Source organism: Heterocephalus glaber, unplaced genomic scaffold, assembly GCF_053883595.1.
Source record: "Heterocephalus glaber isolate CG9 unplaced genomic scaffold, H.glaber_assembly_v1.0 deba00001707, whole genome shotgun sequence".
Classification (NCBI taxonomy): Eukaryota; Metazoa; Chordata; class Mammalia; order Rodentia; family Bathyergidae; genus Heterocephalus; species Heterocephalus glaber.
The window spans coordinates 383,824-407,275 of NW_028258427.1; the positions used below are offsets into that span (position 1 = coordinate 383,824).

At 41.8% G+C, this 23,452-nt stretch overlaps 2 protein-coding genes across 8 annotated transcripts in view; one reads left to right on the forward strand and one right to left on the reverse strand.

The window, feature by feature from the left end:
* Siah1 (siah E3 ubiquitin protein ligase 1) overlaps positions 1 to 11,896 on the forward strand; it is a 38,150-nt gene extending 26,254 nt beyond the window's left edge. For all 5 annotated transcript variants that reach the window (XM_087199360.1, XM_004873900.3, XM_021251465.2 and 2 more), the window contains exon 2: positions 1,422 to 11,896. In XM_087199360.1, the coding sequence (XP_087055486.1) occupies positions 1,424 to 2,272 (849 nt within the window). In that variant the 5' untranslated portion in view covers positions 1,422 to 1,423 and the 3' untranslated portion in view covers positions 2,273 to 11,896. The remainder of the gene's footprint in view (positions 1 to 1,421) is intronic.
* Positions 11,897 to 14,613: 2,717 nt separating this feature from the next.
* Lonp2 (lon peptidase 2, peroxisomal) overlaps positions 14,614 to 23,452 on the reverse strand; it is a 112,056-nt gene continuing 103,217 nt past the window's right edge. For all 3 annotated transcript variants that reach the window (XM_004873897.4, XM_087199357.1, XM_087199358.1), the window contains 3 exons: positions 19,696 to 19,903; positions 19,119 to 19,309; positions 14,614 to 15,030 (listed from right to left, as the gene is read on the reverse strand). In XM_004873897.4, the coding sequence (XP_004873954.1) occupies positions 14,809 to 15,030; positions 19,119 to 19,309; positions 19,696 to 19,903 (621 nt within the window). In that variant the 3' untranslated portion in view covers positions 14,614 to 14,808. The remainder of the gene's footprint in view (positions 15,031 to 19,118; positions 19,310 to 19,695; positions 19,904 to 23,452) is intronic.

The window sequence follows — 23,452 nt, forward strand, 5'->3', positions numbered from 1 at the left end:
CCTTCATAGTCCTTTTGTCAGGACCCCCTGGGTTGCACAGGGCCGAATTTCTAAGCTGTTGTTAAGCAGTGTTGTGATGGAATTTAGTTACATTTCTAGGGATGTGTGTGTGGCCATGGGGATCAAACCCACGGCCTCACACATGCTAAATAACTTAACATTTCTCTTTCCCTTTGAGCTTTAGAATATTCCTTTAGTCATAAAGGAATTAATTTTTTTGCACCCTCAGCCCCTCCCATTTACAGTTTCTATTGGTAACCACTTGAGTAATCTAGAACCCAGATTGTATTTACTTTTGTCTCTTTGTTTCTTAAACATTAAGTTCCTTCCAACAGAAAAATGATTCTAATAGAGAGGACACATTAAGCTTGAGGCTGTAATTTTTGAAAACAGGGCTTACTGTTGTTTCTGGAAGTGCCCTCTTAGGATATCAGCAGCCTTATTGATCTTTGTGACTTGCCATAGCCCAGCAAAGATAGATTCCTGGGGAAAAGTTGCTTGTTTTATTTCTATTTGATTCATCCTCACTAGTTACCTGGTAGATTGATTCTTCCAAAAATCATTTATCTGATAAGCGATGCTGTTCATCCTGTTGATGATTGTTTCTGCAGCACTAAGGAACCCCAGGGGTGCAGGGAATTCTTTACCTGTGGACTCTTCCGCCATCCCCAGTATGCATCTGTGTGCATCTGTGTGCATTGATGTGCATCTGTGGTGGTTTTATCCTTACTCTTTTGTACTTTCTGACTCCTGTCTCCTTGTGTATCATCTGATTTATATAATGGAATGGAAATAGAATAGAGTAAGGTAGTTTCTCTAAACACTAGATTAATCTAACAACTTTAAGGGTGGCTATTTATACCGTGTCTTCCCTAACTTTTGAGATGGGCATTGATCAGTAGGGAACAAAATAAATACCTTGCTGATAATATTTTGGGGGAAGATTAAAGATGGATAATGGAATGTGGTAGCAGGTCCTTTCCCTATGACTCCCTATACCCCATTCCCAAAATATATATCTAGAGAAGATACTCTTCACTAGCAGAACTACATAGGACCTATAACTCCCTGAAGCAGTCAGCAGCTGACTGAGAATTGCAAAGAAATAGAGTTAGAGACTCAGGGAGAACAGTGTCCAGTTGAAACAGATCTGATTGTATTTATGATACAGTGTCTTGTAACTTGTGGTTCAGTCTGTTTTAGCATTTATTGGTACGTAGTTTATCCAGAGATGCTTTATAGTACTTTTTTTTAAGGGGGCAAATTTTAAATATGATCTGGGACAGTTTGAAAAGCAGTCTTTATCCAATGTATAACACCTAATTACAAAATGCATTTTTAGTATAAATTACATTTTTGTCTGTGATATTTACAGTTGTAATTTCTTCTGCATCTTTAATTTAAAAAATTTTTTATTACAGAAATGAGCCGTCAGACTGCTACAGCATTACCTACTGGTACCTCCAAGTGTCCACCATCCCAGAGGGTGCCTGCCCTGACTGGCACAACTGCATCCAACAATGACTTGGCGAGTCTTTTTGAGTGTCCCGTCTGCTTTGACTATGTGTTACCACCCATTCTTCAGTGTCAGAGTGGCCATCTTGTCTGTAGCAACTGTCGTCCGAAGCTCACATGTTGTCCAACTTGCCGGGGCCCGTTGGGATCCATTCGCAACTTGGCTATGGAGAAAGTGGCCAATTCAGTACTTTTCCCTTGTAAATATGCCTCTTCTGGATGTGAAATAACTTTACCACACACAGAAAAAGCAGACCACGAGGAGCTGTGTGAGTTCAGGCCTTACTCCTGCCCATGCCCTGGTGCTTCCTGTAAGTGGCAAGGCTCTCTGGATGCTGTCATGCCTCACTTGATGCACCAGCATAAGTCCATTACCACCCTGCAAGGGGAGGACATCGTTTTCCTCGCGACAGACATTAACCTTCCTGGCGCTGTTGACTGGGTGATGATGCAGTCCTGTTTTGGCTTTCACTTCATGTTGGTCTTAGAGAAGCAGGAGAAGTACGATGGTCACCAGCAGTTCTTCGCAATTGTACAGCTGATAGGAACACGCAAGCAAGCTGAAAATTTTGCTTACCGACTAGAGCTAAATGGTCATAGGCGGCGATTGACTTGGGAAGCGACTCCCCGATCTATTCACGAGGGAATTGCTACAGCCATTATGAATAGTGACTGCCTAGTCTTTGACACCAGCATCGCACAGCTTTTTGCAGAAAATGGCAATTTAGGCATCAATGTAACTATTTCCATGTGTTGAAATGGCAGTCAAACATTTTTGGACCAGTGTTTAAAACTTGCATTTCACAGAGAACAAGGCACCCATCTGCCTGCCAATCTGAAACTCTTGGTAGGTGGAAGCTAGACACATGAAGGTAAATAAAAGAAAGGCTTTAAATACAGGAAACAGTTGCATGTAGTAACACTAATATATTTAAAAATAAGTCAACAGTAAACCACTGAAAAAGTATATATATATACACACCCAGGATGGGCATCTTTTGTATTAAAGGAAGCATTGTAAAATAATTCTGAATTTTGTGTTTGTTGTAGATTGATTGTATTGTTGACAAATAATTGATTTTTGTTTTGTTTTATTTTGTTTTGTTTTCTGCGCGTGTTTTTTTTTCTTTAACTGACAAGCCATCAGGTGGTCCTGGGCCACTGCTTCTCCCTTTATGAGTCAACACACAGTGCTGCTCTTTTTCTCCCCTCTTGTGTGTGAGTGTATTTGCTAATTTTTATTAATTCTAGGTTTTCATTAAATTACCTTTTTTTCTGTAATTCAGGTTTTTCCTCACTTTTTTGTACCTTTTAAAGTTAGTGTCTTTTGATATGCATAATTGTTTATGGTAAACTTTATATGTTCAGTACATTCTTTTCTCTTATTATCAGTTCATTAGAAAGTTTTTAAATTAAGCTGTTTTTTGAAGATATGGATCCCTGAAAGGAAACCTCAGAAAAACTATCAAAAGCTACTTAAGACAGCTTGACGATGTCTCTTTCTCATTCTCTCTCACGCTCTTCCATTCACATGATACCTTCAGGCTTACTCTTTGAAAGGTTAGGGAATAAATTCTGAGTTACTTAAATATTTAAAAACCAGGCTCTTTATTTTTCCTTTTTCAAATATCTTGGACAAATCACATGTTTAAAATTTGTTCTTGTGTTTATTGGTTTTACAAAAGAAAGCATCATCATACACAGTATTTGTAATTAAAAACAAAAATCATTTGTTTAAAAACAGTTTGCAAAAAAATGTTTTTGGTCTTTTATAATTCTCATTAAAAGATTATCTGGCAAATTAAAAAGTTGTGTCGGCTTTATATGTGAGTTTGATAAAATATAGCCCTTCACAGCATAGAGCACTGCGCTGTGACTAAAGCGCTGCAGAGGCGGGTGTGGCCTCTGAACTGTACCACCCCAGCCCTCCCTCTGATCTCACAAGGACACCCACAGAGTGCTGGTAACTTCCCCTGCTTAAAAATGCTAAGACGGAGTTATGATTGCATAGCCCCAGTGGTGAAGAGTCTTGTTCTGTTGCCAGACTTCCAGGTATCTAGGTGCCAATTTTGACTTTTAACTCCTTACCAGGTGTGTGACCCTGGGCCTGTTTCCTAACGTGTAGGAATGGGGTTAAATTGTGATAGTTACTCAGGGTTAAATGACTTGTAAATGAACCCAGAATAATGCTTTTCACATAATAGGCACCCCACAAAATGTTATGCTATTATACTACTATGCCTCTTGTGCCATGCCATTAATTGTTGTAAATTACCTTCAGGTGCAGGGCAAGATTTTAAATTGTCATCTGAATGGCCAAAGATAATTGTGTGTGGCTTTCATTGGTGCTGCAGGTATAGAAAGTCAGTGAAAAATTCTGGGCAGCTCTGGATAACAATGTTTACTTCTGTATTTATTTTTTATTTTTTGAGACAGGGTCTCACTGTGTAGCCCAGGCTGGCCTTGAACTCATGGACATCCTCCTGCCTCAGCCTCCTGAGTGCTGGGATTACAGGTGTGTGCCACCACACAGAAGGTGGTGCAGGAAAGATTGCTTAATCTCTTCTCTAATAGAAAGTATTTTGAAATTGGTTATAACATGTGCCTATGTAGTCATAAATACAGTTCAACCACAGATTCATATCCAGGTTTTGTTAGCATGTGTGTTTAGCAGAACAGTTTTTGTATCATCTAATAGGTATATTTGAGGAGGTATATTACTTGGTAGTACTGAGGATTGAACCTTGGACCTTTGTGCTGAGCTATATCCCTAGCCCTTCTTACATTATTTTAAAATTTAAGCCAGAGTCTTGCTATGTCACCCAGGCTGCGCTTGGATTTCTAGTCCTGCCTCAGCCTTCAAGAGTGGTAGGGTTACAGGTGAGTGCCACCAGGTTTGGCAGTTTTCTTACAAAAGTCAGTGTGTAGATTTTGAAATCACAAAATGGCACACACAAAAACCTGTAACCTTACCATCTGTGCAGATGACTTAACATTTTTTTCTCCTTTATGTACATATTCTTGTACATGTTCATTTTGCAAAATATTAGTGTCACATGATTATGTAACCCTCTCACCATACATCATCATCTGAGCATTTCATCTCTTTTATATTCTTGGGAAACCACCATTTCTTTTGACTTGTGAGGATTCACTATAGTTTTAGCTCTTTTCTTCCTTTTTTTCTTTTTTTTCTTTTTGGTGCGGGGGATCAAACTCGTGACCTTGCGCTTTCGAGGCAGGCACCAGAACCACTGAGCTAAATTCCGGCCCTATTTTCCACCTTTTGGATACTGATCTTATTAAGTTTCTTTTTTGTAGCTCTTTAACCTGTGAACATTTCTATATTTTTTCTGATTATATTCTTGGGATTCAGTAACAATTTTTACCCCTTTGGTATTGAGGATTAGACCCAGGGCCTTTCCAGTGAGCTATATATCCTTTTTCCTTTTTATTTTGACATAGGAACTCACTAAGGCACTAAATTGCCCAGGCTGGGCTTGAACTTTGAATTCTTTTGCCTCAGCTTCCCAGGTGCTGGGATTACAGGTGGGGGCCACTGCACCTGGTGGGATTATTTTTTAAAGTCATGAATTACTGCTTTTTAGTGGACCCATAGAGTGAAAATAGAGTTTGTTTCATTGTAACCTCAGATTTTGCTAATTTGAACAAAGTAAGGTAAATCCTGTGTATGTTTGACAATATTCATTAGCTTATCTTTCTTTGAAGTCTTTTTCATATTCTTGGCCTACAGGGATGACATCTATAGCCACATCTCTTGGTTCATTTGAGATTTGATTTATGAGGTCTAACCTTTATTTTTAAATTGCTTCCGTTATAATGGTTTCTATTAATGCTCCTATTCCTTGTTTTGGTGGTATCTTTCAGGAGGTTCTATGGGATAAGCATAGGTGATACTTGCCCCACATTTCTGTAAAGTAACATGAGTGACTATAAATTATTAGCTCACACAAACATCTCCCACCCTACAAGCTCAAGAGCGCTTTACATTCAGGACTATCTACAGTGATGCTAATGGTGGAGTTTTACTTCAGATTTCTGACTGAAGATTGCTAAGTAATCCAAAGTAAAACACTGGGTTAAACTAAACCTCCTTGGGTCATTCTGGCTGCTGCGTGAGAGTGGATGAAGTGGGCTTGGCACGTAGGCAGCTGAGAAGAGGATGTACACTTAGCAGCAGCTAGCACTGGAGCTGCTGGTCTAGATTACAGAAAAGGGCAGGCAGAGTGTTAGAGGACACACCGCTGTGGCTGCTCCAAACACAGAGGCTTCCTTGAGGACTTCCTGCTTCTGATCTAAAGCTAGGTGGATTATTTACCAAAAGAAATACACATTTATCCAAATATGACATCCAAACAAAAATCATCTCATACTTACAAGCACCTACTAAGATTTGGTGGCAAGCTTTGTGGACTGGACAGTAAGTGGCTGGGATAGCTACTAATGTGTACTTTCCCTCTTTGCCTGACCGTCCTCTATCACAGAGTCTGGGTATCTACTGTGTCAGGGACTGAAGAGGGCTCACTGCCAGAAAGGGCTTGACTACACCTGGCACTGTGTCCTCTGGGCTCACTGAACCCAATTTTTCCTATCCATGTGCAGCTTTAAGCAGTTGCTTTGACGAAGTAAATTTTATTATACATGTAATTTCCCTTAGGCTATTCTGAATATTAATTTAGATATTAATGCAAGCTGTTGAAAGAATCCTTGACTTTGTGAAGTCACACTTTGACAGACTTGGACTGTTAGGTAAAGATGAAAGTTTTAATCTGAAGGGTTTCATTTCCCATTGCCTAGAAGTGTTATGATGAGTTAAATTATTTAAATTAGGGTGGAGAATTTGGCTCACTGCCCGGTACCACAAAAAAAAATCATTTAAATTATTTTAATACTATTAAAGACTGGATGTCACTCTTAAGTTCATTAAGTATAAACTATAGTATGTTCAAATAAGTGAATTTTTATTGCTATTAAAGCTTTTTCTAAAATTAAAACCTTAAACATTTTAACAGCCACTGACTGCCTTCGGCTGTTGCATTTATTCAGATTCTTGTAACACTTTGTTTCTGTTTTGTTGCAGTTTTTTAAAAATAGTACTTTTCATTGTAGGATACATTAAGTGTTAGTAAAACAAAAGAAAAACTAGCACTGGTGTTGGACCATGAATCATCAAGTGGCATAGTGACTGTATTCCTGGTGTTTCTTTAAAACTGCTCAAGTTTCCGTGGAGGAGCTCTGGTGCCGATCGTTTTGACCAAAGTAATGTGAGCTAGAACATGTTACTTCATTAAAACGAAACAGAACTACTTTATGTTTACATCTGATAATCACAGTTAAGATAAACTTTGGATTTGGAAAGGGAATTGGCAAAATTATCTTTCTGGTTTTCTTCTAAGTCCCCGACTTACGAACGAGTTCTGTTGCAGAACTGTTGCTAAGTTGGATTCATTTGTAAGCTGACAGTGAGTCTTAACACAATACACCTGTGAAAGTTTGCAACTCGAATGTTTCTAAGTACTGGGAATTGAACAGAGACCCTTACACTGAGCTATATCCTCAGCCCCTGTTTTGTTTTTTTTCTTTGAGACAGGGTCTTACTAAGCTGGTAAGTTTCTTGGGCTTTTGTGATACTCCTGCCCCAGCCTCCCAGGTGTGTGCCTGACACTTTTTGTGGCTCAGAGTCAAGACCTTTAGTATACTGTACTTTCATACATGGGTTGATTGTGCTAAGGGCCTATGTGCTAAGGGTCACTGGCCGTAGAACACTGCCCATGTAGGAATCAGAGTCCTCTGTCTCTCACGCAGCCATCACTTGTCCTTGGAGATGGCACTGGAAAGGAAACTCAGTTGTGTCCCCACACCTAGGAAGGAAGAATGGGAAGAATGCACATTTAGGTGCTGGGGGTTCCTGGGGCCTCAGGAATGCCAAGCATACATCATCAACCACGTGGTGGATGCCACTGAGCTACATCTCCAGCCCAGAAGCCAAAACCTGATCAGTGTCAGGAAAATAGGAAGGATAGTATGTGACATTTCAGCATGTACACTGTAAACTCCCTGCCTTTTTAAAGTTACTTTTCTCGCTGAGACAAAATACTCAACACCTGAAGTTAAAGAAGAAAAGATTTATTTGGCTCACAATTTGTAGAAGTTTCAGTCCAGTCAGTGGCTCCAAGGCAGGTTGGCAAGGCAGAGGAGAAATAGTCCATGACAGGCAGAAGACAGCAAAAACAAGCAAGCAAAATAGAGAACCATCAAGCGGACAAGAGCAGCTTCTTCCTGCCCCTTTTATATTCTATCTAAGCTACCTGGCTTAGGGTGGGTGCCAAACCTATCAGTGGGCTAATTTAGTAATTACAAACCCTTAATCCCAGCAGCATTCACCCCAGATCCAGCCACCTCTGAAAAAGCCTCACTTATGACTGCATGAGGCTTTAGGGGAACATCTAGACACAAGCCATCACATTCTGCCCCTGCCTCCCCGAAGACTCATGCCTATTCTTTCATGCAAAATGCATTTCGTCCATTTTCAAGAGTTGCCAAAGTCCTAACAGTTTCAGCATTGCTGAAAAGTCCAAGTCCCAAGTCTTCTCTCAGATTTAATGCACAACTCTTAGCCTCGAGCCCTGGTACAAATGAAAATTAAACACTTCCAACATACAATAGCACAAGATAGACATTTCCATTCAAAAAAGTACAAAGAGGAAGATAGGAAGGAATGGGAACAAAGCAAGTCCAAAGTCCATCAGGGCAGACAATCCCATAGTTCCATGTCCAGCATCCAAGGCAATCTGGCAAAATTGCAAACTCCAAAGGGCTTGGGTGGCTCCACCCCTACGACACTGTGGGTGGTTGTAGCTCCCATGACTTCTCTGGGGTGGGCTCTGCTCCCGGCAGTTTTACTCAGACAATGTAAGTTGCTGGCTTCTCCAAGCATCTGGGGTCTCCAACGATCCTTGAGCTTCACACAGCTTCACACACTGCCCTTCTCAGGGCCACACTGCCCAGCCTCCAGGACTTCTTCTGAAATCTGGGTGGAAGCCTTCCTGACCCCACAACTCTTGCATTCTGCACGCACCTAAAACCAGCACCATGTGGATGATGATGCCAGGGTCTGCCACCAGCTAAAGCAGTAGCCAGGCTTCCCTCTATTGGCTGGGAGGTCGAGTGGCTAGATCGCTGAGCACTGAACCTAATTCTGAGGAACAAATTCCCTAGGCCACACAACTCTGGAACACGGTGCTCCAGGGTACTCTTCTCAAAGAAAGCAGTCTTTCACTTTTTTGATTTTGAGGCTGCAAAGTCTGGAGTCCTACTCCTTATGATGCCCTCAGGCCATCTTTCCCATTCTCCTGTTCCTTCTCAGTAATCAAGATCTCCTCTGCTTTATCTTTGCAGTCCATGGCTTTACTGGAGCTTCCTTTCTGGCCAAACTCATGTTTTAAATCATTCTGCCGTGCTCTTTGCTCTTGATTTTCAAAATAAATCTGGCTGGATGCCCTAACAGTAGCTATGCCATCGCCTCAACATTAGACTGTCTTGAAATGTCTTCTGCAAGATTAGTCTGCCACCATTAATCTCAGTCTCAGGCAAAGTCTCTGGACATGAGCAAAAGGCAGACAAACTTTCTGCCACGGGATAACACACCTGTTCTGGAGTCCAGTATCAATGCAGTCCTTCTTCCCAGCAGAAATCTCCCAATCCTGGTCTTTACTGGCAGCACTGGTAACAGCACTCCGCTATTCTGGGCGCTGACCAGAATCTCCCATCAAGTACAGCCTCAGCCATTCCAGGGCTGCTTTTTCAGCCAGCATTTCTGAACCTTTCCAAACTTGCCACAAGCCAGTCCCAAAGGCTCCTGAACCACATGGTGAGGTACAGTTACAGTTAAGACCCCATTTTTCTGGTACCAAATTCTGTATCGGTCGGTGTTTACTAGAGAAACAGATATAATACAAGATATACAAATATATAAGAATTGGGCCAGGGATGTAGCTCAGTGATGCAGTGCCTGCTTGGCAAGTATGAGGCCCTGAGTTTGGTTCCTGGATTTAAAAACAACAACAACCCAAAACAAGTATGTAAGAATTTACAGATTGGCTTACAATGGCTGCCTAGAGTTGGGAAGAGAGCGTGGAAGAGTGCAAAAGGTCTGCACACTGGAGATCCAAAGACTCCAGTCAAAGTCCTGGAGCTCCGTGTAGTGTCCTGTGTGAGTCCGTATCAGAAGGCCAAAGGGTCTCGCTGGAAGCCAGGAGAAGACATCGAAGGTGAAAGCAAAGACCAGAGCTACCCCTAATGACAGAGGGAATCCTTCCTTCCTTCAATTCCCTTCTAGGGTGGGCCTTCCACACCCAAAACTATGCTGAGCCCATTTAGTTGGGTGTTTCTTACCCAAGTTGCCACAATCACGATCACACTCCCACTCGGTTCAAAGAACATTTCAGGAATGTTTAATATTCACAATTACCTAGGGTCACAGTTTTTCCAACTGGTACTAAACATTTGAGGAACAATTACTTCAACAGGTGATGTTGGTCACGGAATTTACATGTAGGTAATCAAGTCCCTTAAGGATTTCTGTCTCTGATGAGAGGTTTGTTGTGATCATTAAGTGGGTAGAGCCAAGTAAAAAATCTATAGACCTCAATTAGACAAAACAGAAGCGATAACGAAAGCAATTCAAACTTTATGGAATTGTAATACTTGAAGAGGTTCTAAAGCCCATGCATAAGCAAGTGGAGTCCAGGTTAAATACACAAGTCCTAAGACCTTACCTCCAGGTGTATCGAAGGTACAGAGAGGAGAGAGACCACCTGAGGCTTTGTGTGAGCAACAAGGCTATATATTTCACCCGGGTGAGAGTGGGCGGAGCCTGCAAAGAGCCCTGAGCAAGAGGGGAGCAAAGGTTTTGAAGAGGGAGGTGGTTGCTGGGCGTTGGTCTGAGGAGTCAGTCACTGCCTTGAAGAGTTTGCGGGCAGAGATAGGGCAGATGTCTTGAAGACTCCCTGGAGCTGAGGGTGGTGTAGCTGTACTTGAACTTCCTGGAACTTAAGGTTTGGGACATGGTGCTCTGCAATGGCCTCATCTGCCAAGTGTGACACTAGGCCAGTGATGGTGGACCTTTTAGAGCTTTCAATGATATGAAACAGCCCGCTGTGGCACCGGACAAAGAATTAAAATTTCTGGTGTTAATTAGTATTTTCAATAGAAAAATCTAGCTGTGATACAAGGAGGTCTTAGGGTAACAGAATAGAGAAAGAATGCTAGAGAAATGTTACCATGATTTATCATTAGGGAAATGTGGATCAAAGTACTATGTCACATGTTTAGGAGGGCAATTATCAAAACACTGTTGGAGGCAAGGGTTGAAAAATCGGGACACTGCCGACAAGATGGAAAGGAGTGGTCACAAAGGGAGATGGAATCCCATTGTCTCGGTCATTTGTGCAGTTGTAACAAAACACTTGAGACCGGTGAGTTTATTTCTCCCAGACCTGGAGGGTCCAAGATCAAGGCTGTGCCTGAGGGCCTCGTCTCTGCTGAGATGGTGCCCTGTTGCTGCTGCCTCAATAGTAGAAGGAACAAAAGGGCGAAAAGGAGTGGCCGGGCCCCTGTAGAAGGGCACTAAGTCCACTCACAAGGGTGAGCCCTTAGGACTCATTTCCTAATGGCACTTACATTTTTTTTTCGCTTTAAAAATCTGTCTTAAAGGTCTGCTATCTAGAATATATAAAGAATTGAAAAAAATCAGACCCCCCAAATTCAAAGACCCAATTCAAAAATGGGCATCCGCAATGAACAGACATTTCTCAAATAAATATATGAAAAAATGTTCACCATCACTGGTCAGTCGAGAGATGCAGATGAAAACAACACTGAGATTCCACCTCACCCCAGAAAGAATGGCTGCTATCAAGAAATGCTGGCAGAGGTGTGGGGAGAAAGGAACCCTTCTCCGTTGTTGGTGGGAGTGCAGACTGTTGCAACCACTGTGGAAATCCGTATGGAGATACCTCAAAGAACTAGGACTAGAAGTCCCATTTGACCCAGCTACTCCCCTACTGGGTATCTTCCCCAAAGAATTAAAAGAATCCTACCACAGTGATACATGTGCACCTATGTTTATGGCAGCACAGTTTGTAATAGCTAAGGTTTGGAAACAGCCCAAGTGCCCATCCACTGGAAACTGGATAAAGAAGATGTGGGTTTTTAAAATAAAATGGAGTACTACTCAGCCATAAAGAACAAGGAGGAACTAGTCATTTATAGCTAAATGGATGCATATTGAGGCCATTCTCTTAAGTGAAATAAATAGAACACATGTGTAAATACCGAATAGTATCTCTAGTGTGAGAAACTGAAAGTGTAAATAAGGATGAAAATGATTAAAACGAATAACTGATAATTTGAAGTAGGAAAAGGTCCAAAGGTGGAGAGGTGGCGGGAGGGGAAGGGAAAAGGGAAGAAAGGAAAGGAACAATTATGTGAAAGAAAAAAAAAAGGAAACAAATCTATGTAAATAGGGAAGGGTGGTGGGGGTGAAGGGCGCACAGGTAATGGGGAAAAAAATAAGAACCAAGATACATCATGTACAGGTACAAACACCTAATGATAAATGTAAATGTACTGTATACCCAAAATGTATCAATTAATATAAAAAAAGTAATAAAGTGATGTTCAAAGAAGAAAAAAAAATCTGTCTTTATTTGTTGTACAGGTTATGGGATAAAAGGTGGTTTTTTTTGTTTTTTTGTAACAGAGATTGAACTCGGGACCTTCCGCTTGCGCAGCAGGCGGCGAAACCACTGAGCTAAATCCCCGGCCCTAAAATGTTTTGATACATGTGTATATTGTGTAATGTTCAAATCAAGCTAATTAGTATAGCGATCACCTCCCATGCTTTTTTGTACCTCTCTCTTCATAGTATTATGGTGACTGAGATCAGCACATCAATTTCAGGGACTTTCAGATCACAGTTATGTATCACTCAGCAATGTCATATTTGCATAAACATGAACTGAAAAAGAACTCGGAATAGGTATTTATATCCTCATGTTCATAGGAGCATATTCACAAAAGCAAACAGGAGAGGAATGAAGAAAATGTAGCATGGAATATTATTCAGCCATAAAGAGAAATGAAATTCTAATACATGTACAGGGATAAACTTTTGACAAGTTGCTGAATGAGCTAGACCAGACAGAAAAGGATGACTTTTTTGACTCCACTTATATGAAACATTTGGAATAGGCACATTCCTAAGGGTCAGAAAGTAGTACAGTGGTTACTGGGGCCTGGGGGTGGGAGGATGGGAAGTCATTCTTTTTGTGGATACAGAGGAAACAAATTTTGTGATGGCAAAAATAGGTGTGGACAGTGGCCACACTGTGAATGTTATTGATGCTCCTGGATGTGCACTTAGACATTTAAAAATGGTTAAAATGGTAAATTTATGTATATTTTGCCCAGTTAAAGAGGTGAAAAATCAAGAGCTCAGAATTCAAACATCCTGTTTCCCACCCACAAACCAAAAACAATGCTAGAGAGGGCCGGGGATTTAGCTCAGTGGTTACTGTGTCTGCCTCACAACTGCAAGGTCCCAAGTTCAATCCCCCGTACCAAAAAAAACAATGCTAGAGAAATGAAGGTCATACTGCTGAATGTCACACCCAGGGAGGGAAGATTACACAGTGATTTTCTCAGAATGGTCCTTGAAAAAGGGAAGACATGCTTAAAACAAGGGCACAGAGGATTCCCTAGTGCTGCTTTATAGACAAGCACAAAGAGAGAATACAGAGAACCCCAAATTTAAAAAAAATGTTTTTTGCAACCGGGTATGGTGGTGCATGCCTGCAATCCCAGCACTCGGGTGGCTGAGGCAGGAGGATCTCTGTGACTCAAGGCCAGCCTGGGCTACACTGTGACTCTAAAGCCAGCACAGGGAGAACCTGCCTCTAAAAACAATGAACAAAAATGTTCTCTGTGGCCATTCCGCTGAGTGGAACACGGCAGAGCAACTGGGTGGATTAGCCCCTCTGGTTGCTGAAGGCGAGTTAATAGTCCTCCTTTATGTCTTTCACTCCTAAGTAAGGGTGACTGAATAGAAATGGTAAATCCTAATAGTTGGGAAGAGATAACGAAATGTTTTGAATGTTCTGAGTTTTTTCTTTCCCACTGTCCCATAACTAGTTCTCTGGACTTTTCATGCAGAGCACATTCAAGGATTTTCCTAGCAGGCCCAAACCCAGTGTGCTGGGTAACTTGTAGACCTCCTTCTCACCCAAGAAACTCTCCAGTATCTTTCTGTTCTGCCGTTCTTTTGTTTGTAATACTGTACAGATTCTGACTCTGGAAGTCATTACTGGCTGGAATAATTAGTTGCTTAATGTTATTTTACATAGAATCTCAGCTTAATCTTCATGTAGGTGCAACTTGATTTCCCAAATTAAGAAAATGGAGTTATAGAAAGTTCACACAGCTAGTGAGCAGGAGAAGCTTTTGCAGCCATCCTAACACTTGGATGAATGACAGGAGGGGGAGGTGAGGGCAGAAACAGATGGGAAGGAAGCAGGAATCAGGCTTTCAGATCAGGGACCATCCCAGGACAGACATTGCCACTCTGTGAACAGGACTTCTGAGGTCTCGGGCACCCAGGGCCAGTCTGATGGCACCAGTCATGTTCGTGTTACTTTGCTGTGCACTGGGAGGTGCAGCCCTCACACAGAAGGTTCACTTAGACACTGTACTCTCCACAAGGATAGTGGCTTTATTTCCATATTTGACTACTTCCCCTTCTGACTGACTGGTTTCAGGTCCAATAAAGTCTACTGCAGTTTGCAAAGTAATGATCCCTATCAGGTGGTTCTTGAGGCTGACTTTGCATTGGAATTACCTGAGGGCTTCTTAAAGCAGGCTGCGCTGTGCCCCAACGTCTGAGCCAGGCCTGCAGCACCTGAGGATGTATATTCCTACAAGTTTTCACGTGTTCCAGATGCTTCTATTCCACAGACCACACTGAGAACTACCGTTCTTTAGCTTTCCCTGGACACTAATGATTTCACTGAAGACAAGAACTGTTTGTATCAATTTATTAAATGAGCATCTCAAATTTATGTAATAAACACCAGCCACTACTTGAGTAAGATTCATTACGGTTGTGATTATGTTCACAAATTAGGGACATTTTATTTGCAATGGTGTGAATAAAATCAATCTCACTAGTACTTTCAGTACTTCATACCTCAAAATTCCAACAGGTTAAGATTAAGCCTATAGCTTGCTGTTCACGAGACCAGGTCGGGTCTTAACAGAGAAGCCACCATCAAAAGCTGCATTAAGAACTTCATCTAGGCAGCTTGCTGTGACAAAATTTAAATCCTGTCGTACATTGCTTGGGATTTCTTCAAGGTTCTTTTCATTCCTCTGAGGAATAATGATCTGCTTCAGTCCTGCTCTGTGTGCTGCCAGCACTTTGTCTTTGATTCCACCCACCTGTAAGGACCGAGAATGGTTTTAGAGTTTATAATCACCCTGAGGCTGTGCAGAAACCCCAGCTCCTCTCCTGAAGTAAGAATTAAAAACATCTTCCATTCTGTTGCAGCACGAGCCAGGAAAGCCATTCAACTGAGGTTACTACACAGTAACCTAAAATTTTGTAAAGTGTCGTAACTTTTAATAGGAGAGGAGAAAATTCCAAGTTTTGATAGGCACAGAGATCTCTTCTGTCAACGACTTTTTATTATCTAGGTTAACCCATTCGATTCTTTTTTGGTACAGGGGATCGAACTTGGGACCTTTCGCTTGCAAGGCAGGCAGCGGAACCACTGTGCTAAATCCCCGGCCCTCCCATTCCATTCTTTAATCATAACAGTTTTGTCTTTAGGGTGAAAAAAGGCATTACATTATTTTGACCATAAATACTATTCCTAGATAGAAGAATTTAGAAAGTTTTCACCATAAAGAAACGATAAATGAGGAGATAAAGTAGGTTTAACTTGGTTTAAACATTATACAATGTATATATACATGTACTGAACATTACACTGTACCCCATTAATATAATTTGTGTATTTATGTATCAGTTAAAAAATTTAAAAATTAAAGTAAGAGTGGTTGCCAATAAAACAAACAAACAAAAACTGTTCTACAGAGCTTAGTTGTATGCCAGGAATGTATCTTCTCACTGCATTCCTTAGTGAAAATGCACCTCAGAATTATCTGGGCTCCTATGGTGGCTTCAATATATATCCACAGTGTCCTCTTCCCTAAGGTGGAGCCTCCCTCCCTCCCCCTGAAGGTGGGCCAGGCTTGTAAAGGGATTGTGAGAAATTACGTGGTGGGGGGATGTTATGAGGCTTTCAAGGCTATGTCAGAAAACACAAGAGCTTTCCTGGGTGGGTCCCTCTTGGATCACTCGCCCTGTGCTTGAGATCACCACCCACAGAGCCTGCAGAATGGCCCAGAAGAGGAAGTGGGCTTCCTGCCCTCAAGCAGCAGTGATTCACCAGTGGACTCGTGAGCAGCACCAGACCCAGCTCCTCCAGCCTCAGTCAGCTTCTGGATGACTGTGACCTGGCTGGGAGCTTGGGAGTAAAAGGAGAGATCCTGAGCCAGAAGGCAGGCAAGTTGCTCCTGAATGCTCAAGCTATAAAAACTTTGAGAATAATTATTACTATTTGGGGCAACAGAGAACAAATGCAGGTCTCAGTCACACCACCTAGAACATGTGATCCTGCGGCAGCCCCCAGCCACCTGCTCCAGTTGGGGTGGCTGGTGTCAGGCCTTCCACACAGCTGCTACCCACGCCACTGGCTTCCAGGAATCTTTCAGAACTTTCATTATGCCCCTGAGCACACCTCCAATGTGCCTTCTTCATGAAGGGTGTACAATACTAGCTCCTTTGGCATGCACGAAGTGTCTATTCTGTTTTCATACTTGCTTGATAGTAAGGCCTTGAATACAAGATTGCATCTAACATCACTTTCACTCAAGTTTTGAAGTTGCCACACCTCTAGGTCACATAAGAAAACTTTGGTGCTATGGCTTAGATCTGGATGTCCCCACAAAGCCTCATGCACTCATAACCTCATGCTCCTCATACACGGGGCTTTTTTTTGCGGGGGGGGTGTGCGTGTGTTGAATCACGGGTGTGTGATACTGGATTAGTCCACTGATTGGTTTAGCATAATTCAGGGTGCAGATGATGGACTTACTGAAGAGAGAAGCCCTAGTTTTGTGTACATGGCATCAACCAATAGGAAAGAAGGAAGGCAGGCTCACTGCTGGCTGCTTCCTGCCTCCCCTGCCATGGACTGTTTCTCTTCTGCCATGCCCCTGTGTCGTGCTGCCTGCCTTGGAGCCAGCCAACTATGGACTGAAACCTCTACAAACTGTGAGCCAAATAAACCTTCCTCCTTCAACTTGTGGGTGTCGAGTATTTTGTCCAGCAATGTTTAATACAACTCCTCTTAGATGCTGGACCGAGACTGTTTTTACTGTAAGTTTTTTCTGAGTACTTTAACCAATTCTAAAACCACACTTTTAATCCAAAGCTTTGTCTTATCTTTGTTCTTCAACTATTTTCTTCAGTCTTACCAGGTCTTTCTTTTAAAATACCATGGCTTGGGCCAGGGATTTAGCTCAGTGGTTTTGCCGCCTGCTGTGCAAGCGCAAGGACCCGAGTTTGATCCCCGGTACCAAAAATAAATAAATAAAATAAAATAAAATAAAATAAAATACCATGGCTTTCCTTCACTTGTTTTGTAGTAATTTAAAACTGAAGCCTGTCAGGTGTGGGGGCACATGCCTGTGATCCCAGCACTCTGGGAGGCTGTGGCAGGAGGATCACAATTTGAGTCCAGCCTGGACAACTGAAGTGACTTAGCCCTGCCTCAAAGTAAAAACTGAAAAAAGGCTGAGGATGTAGCTCAGTGTGAAGGACCTAGGCTCAGTCCCCAGTACTGCAAAACAAAAAAACTGCCACTTAGCTAGGGGAAGGGAGGGCTCTCTATGGGCTGTTATTTGTCCTTGGGAGAAGACCAAGTAGGAGAGCCACTTGCTCTGTTGAAGACTTTCAGAGTCTCCAGAGTTCTCACTTTCACATATTCCTGCAGTCCTGTCAACATCTTCTGGCTCAGAGCCAGTCCCCACGCCACATTTCTCCTGGGAAGAGTGCCTTTACCTTCAGCCATGATGTTGCTATCCTCCCAGAAACTAGTAACTGTCAGCTGATGACCCTGCTTGCTTTTGAGTACAGTGGCATCTTGGCTCACGAACTTAATTTGTCCCACGATTCTGGGGGAGATGGCCACGTCTGTTCATGTGGGGAAGACAGCGGAGGTTGTGTTTGTCACCTGATGCTGAGTTTGCAAACAGAAGCAAAATTTGCCAGAAGCTTCTGTATGCAAACTGAATTGTTTGCAAACAGAAGCATTTGTAAATTGAGGTTATTTCCATATTAGAATTTGTTCCCTTTTATTCCCTGCTGTGTGGGCCATCTTGGACCAGGGCCCTGAAGTAAAGTTTATGGCCAACAGAGCACCTGTCATTCCCTTCTGGTAGCACAGCTAACATGAACTCTTACTGTTACTTCAAATATAGTAGTTCCTAGGTAAGGTGAAGAAAAGAGATCAGTCAATTCTTTTTTAATATAGATCTATAAATATATCAGAATAAATAGAGTAGAATATTTGACTTTAAGGTTGAATTTTAAAAACTGGGAACTGAGGGCCAGGGATTTAGCTCAGTGGTTCCACCGCCTGCCTCACAAGTGCAAGGACCTGAGTTCAATCCCTGGTACCAAAAAAACAAAAAACAAAAACAAAACAAAACAAAAAACTGGAAATTGAGAGCATAAATTTAGTGATCATAATTAGTAATTCTATGATTTTTTCACCACTTCATACTATGAGGACTTTTGCAGAGCAAAGAACATCCCTTTTTCTTCTCATTTTGCTACAAATCCGCCAAACTTCTGTTGTAGACTGATACTGGGAACTAATCACTTAAAACCCAAAATACTACCAGTATCTCAAGTTCTATCATTTTGTCACTTTTTACAGGTAGTTTTGATATGGACTGGAGCCCTACGACCCCACATGTACAGAGCTTTTCCAAAATTTAACAATTAGATATGGTTAATCTTCAATTCAGTTTCCATTCTACACTAGCTGATTTTCTATAAATCTATCAACTATAGTATTCTAAGATTTCTATAGGAAGGAAGGAGTTCAAAGCAACTTCAAAAGATAAGAATTGGGGTTAATGCTTAAAAACAACTACTCTATTTTAGATACCTCCAATAAAGCAGACTGCAAACTTTCATGTGAACTCCTGGTACTTCTTGTGACTACTTAGTATTTTTCCCTTAGTGAGTCTTTTTAGATGAGAAACCAAGGAGAAAATTGTCAGGTTTTCTTTTATTTGGTCAGAAATTTAAAGAATAAGGTATAAAAATTTAATGTATGTTTAAAACCAAGGTTTTTCACAGAAAAAGGGCAAACCACTATTAGTTTAAACTTAAAAATATTAATTTAAATAAAAAATTAAAAAATCATATAAATAGGTTTTTCCATACTTACTGGGAGAACAAGACCTCTCAGTGTGATTTCTCCAGTCATGGCCACATCTGAACGCACAAGCCGCCCACTAAAAAGTGAGGCGAGACAGGTTACTATGGTAACGCCAGCAGATGGCCCATCTTTTGTGACAGCTCCAGCTGGGAAATGCAGATGGATGTCTGTGTTGTCAAGAAGATCAAAACTTCCAAAAGCTTTAAAAGAGAAAAAAGGATTTTAATGTAAAAAAATTAAGCCTGTTTTCTTTTCCCCCTAAAAAAGAAAACCAGAGACAAAAATGAAATGTTTTAGGTAAATGAATTCTTCAAAATATTAATGGACAGTACAATTAAGAGTAAGGGTGTGGAAGAATAGGTTTGTTCTAAGGCTCAAAAATATAAACTTTTAAAATTAGTTTCTAGTTCGGGCACTAAGCCAATAGTACTGAATGGTACAAGACTCCCCACAGGGGCTTGAGAGCAAACGTTTGCACTCTATTGAATATTCATCTTGATCTGTGCCACAGAATGATGAGCTGTCCCTGGATTGTAACCCCAGCCTCTGCCCTGCTCATGGCTCAGTCCCAGCTGCAGCTCCACACCGTTGGTCAGGTGGAATCTCTTAGCGTTGCTGCGGAGCCAGCTGATAGCAAGATGGGCTGACTCTTTCATGACATCCCCCAGCTGGCCAGTCAAGGTTAGCTGGCCATCGCCGTCCATCCGACTCGCCTCCACAAACATGATCTTCCCACCCAAGGGAGTCCACGCCAAACCGATGGCCACGCCTGGTTGACTCAAACGCTCAGAAACCTTGAAAGAAAGAAGCAAAGTCGGTGTGAGGTCAGTAGATGCTGCATTATTTTCCAACTGACTAAAGTAATCACACTATCCTGTGAGTGTGCTTTTTCCATAGAAGACTTAAGCTTTCCTCAAAGGACTCACTCCACAATTCTGAGTGACACTTCTCACTTTCTGCCTCTGCCAGAAGAAATACCTAAACTTCCTCTGACATTTATCAGAAGCAATTCTACCTGAAAACATGTAAACTGACTTTTCAGAGCCAGATCTAGTTACATGTGCCCTAATTTTCAAGAAACTTAGTAGTTTTATCTATTTATCTTTACTAGGCTGCATATTTATATATACCCTGGAACCTAAATTCACTGTAGATAATCATGAATTTGTCCCAGGAAGCAGAACCCTCTTCCTGTACATTTCAGAAGTGTTAGCTCCAGAGGTCAAGTGTGAAGGAATGTATTACCAACCCCTAGCTCTGGCGTCTCAAACACCCACTGCTTCTTTTCCATCACTGCTGCAGAGAAACTACAAGCCACTCCTGAGCAATGTCCTAGATTCTTCCCCTGTGACTGGAGTCCCCTGTGCCACCTGGCTGCCAGAAACATGCCACTCACCTGCAGCTATGAGCCCATGAGACTGACCTGGATAGCTTAAAGCAACCGAATCACAAAAACCCAAAATAACAAGAACAGCGAAGTTAACTCATGCTCCATACTCTGAGCCTCTGAATTTCCTATCCTATGAAAGTTATCTGTGTTTGAGGAACTGTGGTCAATATACCAAGGCAGAACTAATCCAAATGTGAGACTGTCTACTGACAGGCAACCGCCTCATAGGAAAGAGCAGTCTGCCCTGGATTTTTGCTCACAGGGCCAGGTTGCTGATGCTTGTTCCTTTTCCAGGTGGCTTAGACAGCAACGATTCTGATTTTAAAATTTACTCCAAAATCACGTGGCATCCACTGAAGATATTGGGAAACCAAAAGCACATCTTCAAGCTCCTTTAAATATTTAATTATGATTAACTTCATAGGATAGGTTAGAGCGCTAAGGCCCTTATAAACCCTTATCTCAGCTGAGTACCACAGATCACAGGCACTTGCCCTGTTCCAAATTTACTTGAGGAGAAAGACACAAAAGACCAAAGGAAAGGATCAATACTGTTTAAGGAAAACACAGAAACAACTGTTTATAAAACTGCCCACAATGTTTGTTTTGTTCTAATATAAAATTAATTTGCTATACCTGAATGACATCTAGCTCAGGTAGGAATCTGGCTTTCTAGGGCCAAGTGAACTCATCTTAAAGAATTATCTTCAATATACTAAATCAGGTTTAACACAAAAAGCCACTTGGTGCAGTTTTGTCAGCTGTAACAAGAGCAATGACTTTCTTACAGCTGAATCCTCAAAACTTGTTTGTTAAAACAATTCTAAAAGGGCATCCAAAGAGGCAGTAGCAAGATCCTTGATCACTATGCTGCCAGTCTTCTAAAACTCTGCATCTGCTGGGCAGTCTTGGGACTCTGCTGGAAGTGTCTGGAACACTGTTAACTGGAAGGGGCATGGGACAAATAAGTATACAGGGCAAAGCCAAAGCATATGATGTTAACCTGAAGATGAGACTAATGGCAAATATATGTGATCCAACAACAGACACAGGTGGGAGAACTGAAGTGTCTTAGTTACTTTTCTTGTTGTTGAGACAAAATACCAGACATCCAAAATTAAAGGAGGGAAGGTTTATTTGGTTCATAGTTTGTAGAGGTTTCAGTCCATAGTCAGCTGGCTGCAAAGCAGGACGGCATGGGAGAGGGGCATCGCAGAGGAGAAACAGTTCATGACACATCAGGGTAGGCAGCAGGCAGCAAGCAGCAAGCAACTGACAAGCAGTCCCCTATATTCTATCCAGGCTACCCTCCCTTAGCGCATATAGCACTCACACCCAGGTTGGGGCACGTTTAACCCTACTCAGAACTATGCCAAACCAGTAAGTGGACTAATTTAATAATCACACACCCTCGATCCCAGCATCACACATTCAATCCCAGCCTCACACACTCTAGATACAGCCATCTCTAAAAGGCTCTACCTATGACCACATGAGGCTTTAGGGGGGAAATCGAGATACAAGCCATCACATGAAGTTACTATCAAACCCAGAGTCTATAATCAAGGCTAAGAAGTACAAAACTTAGACCTGGAGTCACAATCTTTGAGGGCATGTGTTCTTGTAATAAAACTGAATGATCAGTACCCAGACCCCTTGTGTTTCTCCCTCAGAAAGGATAGAGTACAGAAACACAAGCTCTAGAGCACAAGGCAGCACATCCCCTTTATACAGGACAAGCGGAGGTTCTCCGCATTCCTTAAAGTGACTCAACATAATCCTTTCAAAACAGTGTCTATCCTCGAGTGCTTTCCTATCAGCATGTAGTCCCATTACTGGCTTGTGGAATCATTGGTTATGTGAGCCAAGACAGGCCAAAGCTTGAAGTTTACCATGTTTTCCCCACTAGATGTCAAAATGGAATGTGACTATCTCAAGGTCATTGTTACTCAATTTACCACTAGCACTAGTAATAAGGTAAATATGCACACTGAAGAAACACTTAAAATATTTAAAGAAAAATCTAATTAAGATTAGAATGGGCCATATAATGTATGATAGCATTCTTTTTTTTCATATTTTTAAAATACTTTATATGGTAAAAATACAGCAAAAATAGGTTTTTGTTCAAAGACAAAAATATATACTGCTTTGGTCATGGTTCTAAGGATGGTTTAAGCAGTCTCTGGCTCCTCCAATGTGCGCTGTAGTGTAGGCTGACTTCAACCATGGCTTCTCCAGCTTCAGTCATTTATCAAAGCTAAACTATGACAGCATTCTTAATCCTTCAGTGGCATCAATGTTTAGGGAAGATCTGAGAAGTGCAAAATCTTTGCCAATTTTGTACATCTCTTCCTTTCTGATTAGTGGGGTCTCTGTCTGGGGTGACAGGTAGGTGTGAGAGGAGAGGCTGAGCCTTGGGTTTTTTCTGAGGCAGGGTCTTGCTATGTAGAGCCCATGGCAATCCTGCCTCACCCTCCTGAGTGCTGGGATTCCAGGCATGGGACACCATGCCTGGCTAACATCTTTAATATTTCTGGGCAGGAAATATTTCCTGGCAGAGAAGGGCCAGGAGGCGTCAGAACAGAAGGGCTGGCAGGTGCTGGGGAATGGAGCCTTCTTCCCAGGGATAAGCACGGTGCCATGCTATATGTGAAGCCTGAGCTGTTGAGGTGCAGGTGATGTGTGCAGGACTGTTCTGAAATGATGTCTACATACCAAATGGTTTCTTTTGTAGCTCATACAGCACTTTTTATTCTCTTGCCAGGGCTGTTACCAAGATAGCTATCCATTTGACAATGTCTCTTTAAAGTCTTTGCAATGAGATCGTAAGCCTTGAGTTCAATGAATATTTGACTTCTATTTGTGGATGTGTTTTGGTAGTGCTGAGAAAAGGCAAAGGCAGATCCTATTTCCCTTGCAGAGACAGAGCTGGGATCTACATCATCAGATC